At 60.1% G+C, this 13,467-nt stretch overlaps 1 protein-coding gene across 2 annotated transcripts in view; it reads right to left on the reverse strand.

Moving 5' to 3' along the window:
• MOB2 (MOB kinase activator 2) overlaps positions 1-5,391 on the reverse strand; it is a 58,479-nt gene extending 53,088 nt beyond the window's left edge. The window contains exon 1 of one of the 2 annotated variants that reach the window (XM_055580505.1): positions 5,252-5,391. In XM_055580505.1, the coding sequence (XP_055436480.1) occupies positions 5,252-5,268 (17 nt within the window). In that variant the 5' untranslated portion in view covers positions 5,269-5,391. The remainder of the gene's footprint in view (positions 1-5,251) is intronic. The other variant, XM_055580502.1, reaches the window with a different exon arrangement.
• Positions 5,392-13,467: the final 8,076 nt, after the last annotated feature.

A 13,467-nucleotide genomic window follows, 5' to 3' on the forward strand; every position in this document is an offset into this window, starting at 1 on the left:
GGCATCCGCAGAGGTGGCCGCCAGCACCCGCCAGAGCAGGCGCCTCCCAGGCCAGCCTGAGTGCTGGACGAGTCCGGCAGCCAGCGCCCTGGTGCTGCCCAGCTTTCCAGCGTCCTGAGACAAGGCCTTGGTGAGCCCCGCTTTCCAGGGTCCTGAGACGAGGCTCGGTGAGCCCTGCTTTCCAGGGTCCTGAGACGAGGCTCGGTGAGCCCCGCTTTCCAGCGTCCTGAGATGAGGCCTCGGTGAGCCCAGAGGGCAGTGACACCGGGGCAGGGGTGAGAAGCAAGGCCAACGGCTGGGACGGGGCGCTGCGGCTGCCCCAGGAGCAGATGCCAGGCGGAAGGCGGGCCCTGCCCAGCACCCACCGGGCTCGCTGTGGCTCTGCTGCGTTCCCGTCTGCCAGTCTCTCACCAGCAGCACAGCCCTGGGGATGCTTCGTGCAAGGGTTCCCTGCAGACCCTCCAAGCAGGAGAACAAGTGAGAAATGACGTGTCACCACCAAGTGTGCAGACACACGGGGCTCGTTCCAAGAGGGCCCCGCATGGACCTCCCTGGTGGTCCAGTGGTTGAGACTCCGCCTGCCAATGCAGGGAACATGGGTTCAATCGCCGGTCAGGTAAGATCCCACAGGCCGCAGGGCAACTAAGCCCCCATGTGCAACGAGAGAAAGCCCGTGTGCAGCAACAGAGACCCAGTGCAGTCAAAAATAAATAATTTTTCAAAAGGAGAGAGAGCACACTCCACATGACCGTGGCTCCCCTTGAAGGGGTCGGTACACCTGCCCAGGCCCACCCGCCGCACGCCCGACCGCTGCTCCTGCCCCTGTGCCTTTGCACGGGCCATTCCTCCTCCCAGGGACATGACCTTCCCTCTCTCCTACTTGGAAAGTTCCTATGCACCCTCCCAAGCCACCTGCCTGGCTCTCAGCGCCCCCAGCGCCAGCCTGACACAGTACAGACTCTCTTCTCCATCTCATCCTGGGCTCAGGGCCTGGCCCACGCCAGACGGTGAACACAGCAGGGCCTGGAGGTCTCCCGGTGGGAAGCGTCCGGTGCAGGGCTGGCTGAAAGAGGCTGGGTCACAGCAACGTCTCTCAGGACCAGCGGAAAGCAGGAAGAGCCAGGTGTCCATGAAGAGGCGATACACATGAGTCTCCACACCACGGATTACCGCTCGGCAACAGAGGGACAGCCGAGACCAGCAGCAGCACGGAGGACGTCCACGGCAGGGCTGCGCGAGCGGCTCACAGACAAGCACGTGCTGTGCCTCCGTCCCCTCTGCAAAAGCCGCCCAGCAGGCAGATGTGCAGATGTGGACCCTACAGCAGTCATCGCCCGGGGCTGGGGTGGGAACAGGGAGCCACCGAGCACCAGGCTTCTTTCGGGGTGACCACAGTGTTCTCAGACTAAACTGGTGATGGTCACGCTACTCTGTAATTTTACTAAAAATTACTTAATTGTACACCAAATGCAAGTAAACTTTATGGTATGTAAATTACACCTCCATGAAGCTGTTAAAGTTCAGCCTGGGTGTTCTCATGATTGGATTTGACAGCCAGCCACCACGACATCCTCCCCAGAGGCAAACTGCCAAGGGACAGTCATCAACACCCAGTTCAGACACCCACAGGGGTGGCAACCACAGGCTTGGGTCCCCTTCACTCGAGCACATGAGGCCTGTGGGCAGAGCCACTGGGCCCGAGAGGCCCCGTCTGCACAGCAAACCCTAGGCACAGCCCAAAAGCGCCAAGCCCATCGCCCTCTAGAGTAAGTGACCAGTCCAGGAGCCGCTCTCCTCGGCAGGAGAGCCAGGAAGCCCTCCCTGCACTTCTCCCGCCCCCCCCCCCGCCTCCAGGGAAGAATAGGAGGCCCCGACATCAAGGCTGGGAGCCGCCCCAGTCAGGGGCTGGCGGGGTGCACGGGCCCCGCCCTGGCAGGCAGGTCCCTGCAAACTTCACCCTGTGGGCCCCACCAGGCAGAAGCGAAGGGAGTGCATTTCCTCTCCTGCATTCCCAGATGCTGCTGGGTAGCTTCTGGAGTGGCTCTGTTGGGTAAAACATAAACCGCGCTGCTATCGAACACTCCCAGATGCCCGCCACTGCCAGTGAAGGCGCCCCAACCACCACGCTCTGTGGGGTGGGTCCCTCGCTGGCCCAGCTCACGCAGCTTCCACTCTGGGTGAGGAGGGTACCAGCCTGTCAGCCGCTGTCCAGAAAGGACAGAGCCAAGGACCAGAGACATGACCACACAAGAAGTCACGGCCCCTTTCAAGTTAGAAATTACTTTCGTAAAAGGCAAGGGACAAAGCTACCACGCACCAACTTCAATGGCCGGCTCAACGCCAAGCAGAGGAAACGCACAGGAAGACAGCGGATGTGAGCTGCCTGGCACAAAGCTCTCCTGCAAGTGAGCCCAGCAAAGCCCAGCAGCAAGTCGTAACATGCTGGCTTCACTTCCAGCTCCCCGAGCAGGTTTCCTGCAGGCCTCGCTTTCCTCAGCCACAGCAGGGAGAGCTGAAGATAAGGCTGCCAGCGTCACTCAGCAAGGCCCTGCAGTGGTGGGCAGGACACGAGCTCACGGAGCCTCTGTCGGCCGCTGCTGCGGTCAGGACGGCGAGCACAAGAGGAGGAGGGCGCCCCATTCGCCACTCCACGTGCGGCCACACTTTGTCACTCAAGATGAATGAAGGCAAAGAAAATCCTTCTTTTGAAAAGAACAAAAAACATGAAAAACATGAAAACTCTATTCCAAACAACCTGGTTGACAGCGAATGGTGTGAATTAACAAAAATATCAAGAAATAGTAAAACACACACACACACTTCCTCGATTCTTCCAGGCTGCAACCTGGCCAACGGCAGTCCCAGCACTGGGCACGTAAAGGGCGTCGGCAGGAGCCAGGCCCCTCACCTGCCTCTGGCCAGCTCTCCTCAGAGAGGCACCGGGTGGAGCGGCAGGTGGGCCAGAGTGGGAGGCCCGGGGTCTGCACAGCTCACATCCCCCGTGGCTGTGAAGTCTGGGCCTCGGCAGCCTCCTACGTCACAGCAGATGCTTGATAAACTCGTGGGATGGACAAGGGGACACCCTGGCCCTCCCAGCTCTGGTGTCCCAGAACACCCACCCTGGAAACATGTTCTCAAGATCAGAACCTGACGACTGAGATTATTCCGCCTTCTTTTTAAGGAGCAGGGGGTTCATAGTTAAGGAGACGTGAAAGAATTCATGATTCACCAAATCTGACACGCAGTCCACCAAGTTTAAAAAGATACACACACACAGAAAAGCAAACTCCATCCTAACCTCTCTCTTGAGAGCTCAAGTCACTTTAGAACTGCCCACTTTATAGCCAGGCAGCAGGAAGGGCTCCTTCCCTCCGCAGAGACCACAGAGGCAGCAACTCCAAGCCAATCCCTTTTAAAACTGTCTTCCTCCAACACGGGCACCGGCCACCAAGCACGAGGAAATCAGTGCTCTGCTGACCTTGCCCAGATGACCACCTGGGTGCATAGTCTTGACAAGGGCCTCAAGAACAGCTGTAGTAAATTTCTGGTTGTTCACAATGATAACAATAAAGTCCAAAGCACAGACCTTAGGCAGTTAGGAAAAACAGACTGCTGGTCAGTTTCCAGGGAGAGAGTACCTGCTTCCTACAAATACGAGCACAGAATGATCACACAGACAGAATATGATCAGCTGCCTCCTCGGCAACCCCGCTCAACAGGCTGGTCCCTCTGATACAGAGAGGCCTGCGAATTCAACTCAGCCAATCAGCAGTCTGCTCCTCTGAAACCGCAGAGCAGGAGGCCAGGGGGCTCAGACACCGTCTCTCCTGATAAAGGCAGAAGCAAGCACCCACCATTCAGAATGAACACAGCTGCCTGCCCTCCAGGCTCGGTGCCCGTGAGCTACGAAGGCCTCCTACGAACACCTCCACTCACACGCACCAAGGCCGGGCAGTGCGCTTCACGTTTTGCTGTCACCTCAGCGTACCCTTCCACAGTGCCAGGTGACAAGGACCACGGCTCCCACTTTACAGATGACTTTTTAAAAGCAGGTCTGGAGAAGAAGTGACCACCTAGAGTCACAAAGCTCTTGATCAGCAAGGCTGGGATTGGAGTCCTGCCTCTGCAAGGAACGAGGTGAGCTGCTTTGCCCCACAGCGCCGTACTGTCCCGGCCCCTGCGCTCTAGCTCCAGGTCCTCCCCGACACACTCAGCAGCTGTCTTTGAACTTCTGATTCCTCCCTCACGCTGTCTGGTCTCTCCCTTCACTAGACTGCAGCCGACCTGCCAGCACGGAAGGGTCTCATTCATCTCATGCTGACTATCCTGCCAGCACCCTCCACTCTGTCTACGCCAGCAACAGCTTGATAAGACACTGACATGAAACGTACATGGGACCTTTCGCCTCCCTTCCAGGACTTCGGTGTCCAGACAAGCCTTCCACCCACCCCGGCCAACAACACGGCAAGCGCTCCCTCACTCCCATCCCAAGGCCCTAGAGTAACTACCCTGACTCCAGAGGAGCGCTGTGCATGTTAGAGCCAGGCTGGCGAAGGACCGCCCAACTGGGTGAGAAGTGCCTGCCCTTCTTCATCCTCAAAAAGTAAAAAAAAAAACAAAAACAAAAACAAAAAACAAAAAAAACAGAAAGAAAGGAAGAAAAAAGGACCGAAACAGGTAGAATAACTTGTGCAGGACGACGTGACGTTCCGCACGTTGATCTAACCTCCAGCAAGCCCAACACACGCCGAGGGAGGGAGAGCCCGGCCCGGGCCCGGTGCTGATGCTTCCTTCCTACCCCGCCCTGCGGCGGCCGCCCGCGGAAGCGCAGAGCGCACCCTGCCCGCCGACCTCGCCCGGCGGACGCTGGCAGAGTTGGTTTGTTTGGCTCCTTTTCCCTCCTTTTAAAGGGACTGTCCTCTGCCGGCATCAATGTTATTTCTTGCAGAAGCAAGTTCCCCGCGCCGACCGGCGAGCAGCCCCGGTCCGACCTCCCCCGCCGCCCGACAACCAGCGGCGAGGTGTGGCCGCCGGCTCCGGTCCGGCTCCCGGGACGCGGCGCTCAGCGCGAGCGCTCGACTGCAGGCCGGAAGCGGGCCCGCTCCCGGCCCGGCCCCGACCCCGCTCCAGGGAGCCCCGGCCCCGGGCCCGACCCGGGGTCGCCCCTCGCCCGCCCGGTAGGATGTCCTTGACCGGTTCCGCCCGCGGCGCGCCCCGCGACCCGGCCCGCCCGCCCCGTCGCCGGACTCACCCCATGAGCCAGTCCATGGCTGCGCGGGGCCCGCCGCGCCCGCCGCCCGACTTGCTCGGCCCTCAGCCCACGGCGGCGGCGGCCGGAAGTAAACACTCTCTTGCTCACTCCCACACGCGCGCCGCGGGCGCCGCCGGAAGTGACGCGCGCGCGCCGCCTGCTGGGAAACGTAGTCTCGGCTGCTACCGCGGCCCCGCCCGCCGGGTCCTCAGGAGCAGGCGCAGGAATTTTCCCTTACGCCCTGGGATGTCCCGTCACACCTGCTGTCCCCTCACACCCGGATGTCCCCTCACACCCCGGATGTCCCCTCACACCTGCTGTCCCCTCACACCCGGATGTCCCCTCACCCCGGATGTCCCCTCACAGACCCAGATGTCCCCTCACACCCGGATGTCCCCTCACAGACCCAGATGTCCCCTCACACCCGGATGTCCCCTCACAGACCCAGATGTCCCGTCACACCCCGGAAGTCCCCTCACACCCCCAGATGTCCCGTCACACCCCCAGATGTCCCCTCACACCCCCAGATGTCCCTGTGGTGGTCTGGGCTTCGGGTTCGATCCCTGGGTCAGGAAGATCCCATGGAGGAGGAAATGGCAACCCACTCCAGCATTCTTGCCTGGAAAATCCCGTGGCCACAAGAGCCTGGTGGGGTACAGTTCATGAGGTCACAAACAGTCAGACACGACTGAGCAGGCACAGTGAGCTCAGCACACTCAGCGAACTCTGGTCAGAGATGATATTGCCTGCCCAGTGTCATATCCTTCTCTTCTCCTTCCCTTTTTTCTGTTCCTTCATTTTCCTCCTTCTACTCCTTTACCCTAGCTTTCCATGTAGACAGATTGGCCAATGAGATGTAAGTGGAAGTTGTTAGGTGGCTTGCAGGGTATGCTTTCTATCCTTCATCCCACCCAACCCTGGCCCAGTCTCCTGGTTCCTGCCAATTATAGGAAGACAATGGCTAGAACTTCTGTAGCCGTCTTGGACCATGAGGCATGCTAATAATGGCAGAGCAGAAAGATGGAAAGGATTTGATTTTACTGCTGAAACTTCGAGACCTCCACAGCAGTCTTGCACTTCTTACTTCTGGACTTTTTTTTTCCCCCACACTGTGTGGTTTGCAGGAGTTTAGTTCCCCTCCAGGAATTGAACCCAGGCCCTTGGCAATGAAAGCATGGAATCCTAACCACTGGACCAGCAGGGAATTCCCTGGACTTCTTTTACTTGAAAAGATCTTATGTTGCTGTGCTTTCCAGTTTAGACAATTGCCTGATTGATATTCCCATCAAAATGTGTGTGCTCTTCTAGTGTTGAGGTGCTCAGGTGTAAAAACGTGTCCCTCACATTGGAGGGGACGTCTTGGCACTTCCAGATAACTGAACTCCCCCAAAGGTGCAGTCAGCTAGGTGTGGCAAGTTCCTAAATTTTCATGGGATCTATCCCTTCGGCATGCATGTATGTTATTTTAGATCTAGAATGTCCCTCAGTCCTGGGCTCTGCAGTCTATCTAGGGGACATCATCGGTGTGATGGCACGGTGAGGCTTCCTGCGATAAACAGATTCTGCATGGGCTATGGTGGGGGGCAGCAGAGCTGGTGTGACCCTGCAGGGAGGTGGTGGAGGTGCACCCCTAATACTGGCAGATGGAGTCTTTGCAAATGAAATTAGTTAAGATAAGGTTACGAATGTGGGCCCTAATCCAGTATGACTAGTGTCCTTATAAACAAGGGATGTTTGGACACACTCAGGCACACAGGAGAATGTCATGTGAACGTGAAGGCAGAGATCAGGACTCTCAGCGCCAGGCCCTTGCTGGGCAGTGGGGGCAGAGGCAGACCCCTGACGAAGGAGGACGAGTGTGAATGGCTGCTCAGCAAAGGAGGGATTTGAGTGAGGCCCTGCACCTAGGTGAAGAAGGGAAGGGCAACCCACTCCAGTATTCCTGCCTGGAGAATTCCTTGGATGGAGGAGGCTGGCCGGCATACAGTCCATGGGGTCGCACAGAGCTGGACACCACTGAATGGACTTAGCACACGACTGCACCTGAGCCATGGATGAACATGGAGCACATTGGCACCAGTGGCACCAGGGCAGGGGCACCTTCCAGGAAGAGAGAAGCAGTGGCTGGCAGAGGAGGGTGCTTGCAGGCAGCTCAGTGGAGGTGGGAAGGTGTGGGGGCCCACGGAGGAGGCCTGGACATGGCGACCCCATCCAGATGAGAGGTGCAGGGGCTGGGAGCCACAGTCAATGTGCTTGCTGGAGAGCACTGGGGTGAGGGGAGGGAAGGAGGGGTGAGAGGGTGGGCAAGGGGAAAGGAAGGGAGCCAAGGTGCCAGCTAGACTGTAGGTGGCACCTGGCAGCTTGTCCTTTCTGGGTCTGAAGGCTGAGGATGAAATCTGGCTGGAGACACAGCTGTGGCAGTTGACAGCAGATGTGACCCTGAGCCCTGGGGTGTGGCAGTGGGCCAGAGGCCCGCAACAGGGGGATGCTGCGGGCAGTCGGGGCTGCAGATGGGCCAAGGGGAGGGTCTCGGAGGAGGATGCGGGAGGGTGCCGGAAGGCTGGAGACCGCTGAAGACCCGGACTCCCAGGCCACACTTCCTCCCAACCTGGAGGGCCCTCGGGGGTCCGGCCCGCGCCCACCGGCCGCCCCGTCCAGGGCGTGGGCAGCAGGTGGCGCTGCCGGGCTGCTTGCCTGGATCGGGAAGAGCTGGGTGGGAGCTGAAGGCCGGCCAGGAGCACAAGGAGGGGCGCCCGAGTCTAGTACTCGCCAGGCAGGTGTTTGCGCACCTGGGGCCTGGGGCGGGGCCACCGTGCCCTCGGGCTTGGCGCGGGGCAGGTCCTCACCGCGCCCCCCTACGCTCCCGGCCCGGGGCCCGCGAGGGCGCGCGGAGGCGGGGGAACAAAGGGACAGAGGCGCTTGGAGGACCAAGGGCGTCGCGGCGGGCCGGATCCGTCCCCGCGGGAGCTCAGCGCCCGCGGGCGGCGCACCCACCGCGCCTAGCCTCCGGGCCCTGGCTGTGCGGGGCGGTAGGGTGGGATCTGCGCTCCCAGAAGGGGGACCCCAGGGACTGGAGTGTGACGGCGACGTGTCCTGAGGCCGACTCCCTAGGAACCCCTACACTGGGCTGACGTCACCGCCCAGCGGGCCAGCCCTACCCTCGCCGCGCCCATTCCCCCCACTGGCGGTACAGCCACACCCTTCCCCTGCTGGGCCCCGGGGAGGGCCAGGGCACCAGCCACCGGCAGGGAGAGCTGAGGCCCCCCCGGCTGTACCCTCACCCCGTTCTGCGGCCCCAAATCCAGTCCCTCCGGCTTTTCCTGTTAGTGTGGACTCAAGGGGAAGGGCCTCATCAGCTGCTCCCCACCACCCTCTTGTTCTAGATCTGCTCTGGCACCTGGCGCCCAGCTCCCCACAGCTGACCACCAGCAGGAGCCAGGGGCAGAGGCTGGCTCCTAGGTGCAGGAACCTCAGATACAGTGATGTCCCTGTGGGAACCAGGGCTGAGAGCAGCCGGGGGCAGGGTGTGGGGACTCAGAGAAGGAGCTCTGAGGGTCTCTCTGCTCCCTCTGGGCCCACGGGGCTGTCAGTGCCGCAGGCCTCTGGCTGCCCAGGTTTGGCCTTGATGTTCACAGCCCGACATACATGGGACCCCCATCAGCCCAGTATCCTGGGCAGGTGGGCGGTGCCACTGAGGCTCTGGTAGAGGAAGCAGGTAAAGGTGGGCTGAGCCGAGCCTCCTTCCCGCCAGGCCTGGGTTCCCCTGATCCGGGCCCCTGTGGAGTGGGGGGCCTGGAGGAGGGGTGGGGCTCCAGGGCCAGGGGCTTGACCCGGGAAGAGGCAGAGACTGGAGGCATTGGGGCGAGAGGCTGCTCTGCTCTCAGGCCCCCTGGGAGCCACCGGCCCAGAGCCAGGCGGGAGGTGTGGACGGCCCTGGTTGCCATCCTGTCCCGCACGCCGTCCCCCCACTCTGGGCACCAGGCTGGCTGGACTTCACTGCTTCCCCAAATGTTTCCAGATGTGAACTCCCACTGGACAGGTGCGGGGGCTGGGGTGCTCCAGGAGGGGCTTTGTTTCCTACCCTGGTGTCAGCACCCAGGGCCTCTCTCCTGCTTGCCTCCCTCCGGGACTCCGGCCCCCCTCCCAGCCCCTCCTCCCTTCCCCCACTTCTATTTCAAACTCTCCTTGGCTTTTTATAGCTACGTCCACCAATTGTGTCAGGCTGAGGCCGGCTTCCGCCGGCCTGATGCCCGCAGTGCCAACACTCCTCTCCTGGGTGGATCTGCTCTGGGGGATCTGGGCAGTCTCCAGGTGTCCGTGTGCGGGGAGCCCTAGGAGCGTTTGTGCTGCCAGGAGGCGGGGTGCTTCACTTAATTCAAGGGGGAGATGGGGCAAGAGACGGCTCTCCCTGTTCCCGAATTGCCCTTGGCTGCCCTGGTCTCCCAAGTGGTGTTTGCTCAGAGATGGAGAGAACCAGGTCTGCCCCGGTTCTCCCCAGCCCCTTCCCTGCCGTTCCCCTGGCCTGGGGCGTTAGAAGCCTGGCTCGGTTTTGAAAGGCTGGAGGGAGCTCCCCCGGGGACCTGCCTAGAGCTGGCCAAGCCTGGCCCTGGCGTCACCCCGCCCCGCAGCCTTTGTGCGTTTGGGGTGGGGGCGGGGCGGGGCGGGAGTTCGTTTGTCCTCCTCCTTCATCCCCCGCCTCCCTTCCTGGTTCTGGGAACGGCCCCTGTCGCAGCCTCTTCCCTCCCTTCTGCCCAAGACTAGCTTTGGTCCCGTCCTCGGTCCCCAAGGGCGCCATCCGCCTCATCTTGCTCCCGGCCAGTTCTCCTTTCCTAAAGTCACGCCGCATCCTCAGGGTCTGGCCTCTCCTTCAGAAGGACCCTGTGTCTGGAGACTCCCAAACCCCAGGGCCAGGAGCAGGCCCAGAACTGCCTTACTAGTCTAGAAACCCCGCCCCTGCCAAAAAGGGTAAAAGACGGAGGTTTCTCTGGGGTCTCGGCCTAATGAGCCCCCGCTGCCTAGCACCCACGAGAAGCCCTACTGGCAGTCAGCGCCCCCCTGCCCCCAACTTGTGTGCCCAGGACCCAGCCCCCTCTTTCTGGAAGAGTAGCACACCAACTCCTCTTGTCTACTCTTCAGGCCCTCGGAGATTCTGTGGCTTCTCCCCTTCTCAGGACGGAGCACTTTTCTGCAGAAGAGGTGAAGCCCCAAGCTGTCTTCCAGAGCCACAGAGGGCTGTGTCTCCCTCCCACTCCCTGACCAGAGGTGCTGGGCTCCCACATGGCCCTAGTGGGCACAGCCCCGCCTCTGCCCTCTCCCTGCGCGTGTCCCAGCCTCTCCACATGCAGCCCGGCCTTTAGAGGCTGAACCGCCATCTGCAGCCTTCCTGAGAATCGGCCCTCTTGGCTCTTGCCACACTCTGAGCCTCAGAAACACCTAGACAGACCCACTCACAGAAGCAGGGTCTGAGCTGCAAGGGGCCCGAGAGGCCATTGAGGCTGACCCTGACCCTCTGGGCTGTTGGGGAAGCTGGGTCCCCTCCTGGGACCTTGGAGAGGGTTGACTGGGTCTCTACAGTGGCGTCCACCTCCAAGATGGGTAGTCTGTGGTTGTCATTGAGCCGCCACTGAGCACCTTCCTTAACCAAGGACAGGATGCCCATTGTCCAGCCGGAGGGTGGATGGACGCACAAGTGGTGTGAAAGAACCCACCTGCCAATGCAGACAGACTTAAGAGATGCAGGTTCAATCCCTGGGTGGGGAGGATACCGTGGAGGAGGGCACGGCAACTCACTCCAGCATTTGTGCTCAGAGAATCCCCACGGACAGAGGAGCCTGGCGGGCTGCAGCCCTTAGGGTTGAACAGAGTCGGACTGAACTGAAGTGACTTAGCATGCACCCAAGTGTGTGACAGATGGTTCCTACACACCCACCTTCCTTCTCTCCCTCCCTCCCTGCCTTCCTCCCATTTACCCACCCACCATCCATCCGTGTGACCCATCCTCTCCTTAATCCCCCACCTGTCCATCCATCTCTCCCTCCCGTCCACTCACCTACCCACCCACTCATGTAGCTACCCACCAACTGTCCATCCACCCCTGTGCCTGATAGCCGTTTTGATTGTAAAGGTAGTGCCAGACACTAAGCACTGATTGTTGAGGCGTCCGTTTCAAAGGTATCCAACCGAAATAAACACGTTGCAGGTTCAATCCCTGGGTCAGGAAGATCCCCTGGAGAAGGGCGTGGCAACTCACTCCAGCATTCTTGCCTGGAGAAAGCCATGGACAGAGGAGCCTGGTGGGCTACAGTCCATGGGTTGCAGAGTCAGACATGACTGAAGCGACTGAGCAGACACGCACACCAGCTGCACAGCTGAAGAGTCAGGCCATCCTACCCCTGAGGGTCCCCATGTGGAAAGCCCTGGTGACCTAGACAACTGTCCCCTTCCCTTAATTCCTGCTCATATCTTAATTCACCAACAAAGAGTGAAACTGCAAAACCCTGGGCACCCCACACTTGACCCCAATAAGAGCACAACCGCAGGCCTGCACCCTTCCTCTCTCCTTGTGACCTCTTTGTATGACCCCAGGCGGAATGGCGACCCACTGCAGTATTCTTGCCTAGAGAACCCCATGGACAGAGGAGACTGGCAGGCTGCAGTCCACGGGGTCGCAAGAAGTCGGACACGACTGAGCGACTAACACAGGCACACTGTGTACTTCAGGGCCTGTAATAATCCTTGTTTTTTCAAAGTGCCCTGATGGTGGTTGCTGAGATGTGTGGTGGGCAAATGTTTGTGGGGGTGTCTGCAAGTAACACTGGCCCAGGTGAGGGCCACGGGCATCCCAGCCCACAGTATCTCGGTCAGCAGTCTGAAGCCAACCGCAAACAATTTCAATGCACCCATCTGTCCCCCATCCCAAACCCGTCAAGTGCCTAGAGCTCCTGGTCTTGGGGTGAGGGGTGGCGGCGGAGATATGGAAACATAAGCAGAGGGCCCAGAACCTAGGTGACCCGGTGTGGCCGGGACCAGACTGTGGTCAGGAGCAGGCGGAGGCCAGCCCCCGAGGTCCAGCTCCGACCGCCCTGCCTGCCTCATTCAGTCCTGGGGCCAGCTGACCCCTGGGAGCCGGGGGGTTTGGAGTCTTGCCCTGGCCCCAGGGCCCCTGCTGGTCTCCCGTCCTCCTACAGAGTTGGGGTGGGGAAGCGCCACTGCGCTGCTGCAAACAACCATCAGCTTTTTCCAGTCCTCCTCTTTATTGACTCCAAGGGGCTGCCAGAGCTATAAATAGATGTTCTTGAGCTAAAAATAGCTTTGCCAGAGGACAGCCAATGCTTCTAGCTTTTGGCCTCTTTGAGGACTCTTAAGGATGCAGGATTCAAGGACCCTACCTCCTCCCGAAGACCCGGATGAGAGGCTGGCCTGGCTTTCTCCTGCTTCCTGAAACACACATACACCACACAAGTGTGTGTGCTGACACACGTGCACATGTGCTTATGTGTACACGTGTGTGTGGTCACACACACTTGCACAGACACAGGTCTGGCTGGTGTCACTGGTTTAGGCTACCTGCCTGCTCAGAAAGGAGCAGGGTCCCCAGGATAGGCAGGTTCAACCGCCAAGAAGGGTCAGACCCCCCAGTGGAGATCTTGAGCCACATTAGCCAGAGGTCGGCGGGGCAGAGGGCACAGATCTGCTGGGGACGCTGCCCGGAGACTCCAGAGCTGAGGTTCCCAGGAAATTCAGGGAGTGGTGCCTAGCACATCACAAGCACTCAGTACAGCGGAGCCGTCGTTATGGTAACGGCTGGGCAAACTTTGGAGGGAGCCAGGGGAGTCAGGTCCAGAATGTGTCCCAGGAGACACCATGGGGATGCTCAGAGCCGCAGCGAGGGCGGAGGACGCTCAGTGGCCAGGGGGACACTGATACTGCAGCTCGGCCACCCCGGCAGGGAGGGAAGGAGGCCTGCAGGGGGCGCTGGCTCCAGGGAGAGGACCCCGGTGGCCAGAGACATGCAGGGAGCTTCCCATCAGGCATCCCTGTGCCTTTGGGCTTTGCACGTTCCATAAGGAATCTAAACAACACCCTAAAGCTAGTTGCAGATGCTCTGTAGAGCTATACCCCTGTTTCTGGTGAAAAGGAAGAGCTGTTGTGTGGTAGGTACATGCGTGTACTCACACGCTGCTCATGCGTGCACACACAGGGAGGTCTGCAGGGGG

Source organism: Bubalus kerabau, chromosome 5 (assembly GCF_029407905.1).
Source record: "Bubalus kerabau isolate K-KA32 ecotype Philippines breed swamp buffalo chromosome 5, PCC_UOA_SB_1v2, whole genome shotgun sequence".
Classification (NCBI taxonomy): Eukaryota; Metazoa; Chordata; class Mammalia; order Artiodactyla; family Bovidae; genus Bubalus; species Bubalus kerabau.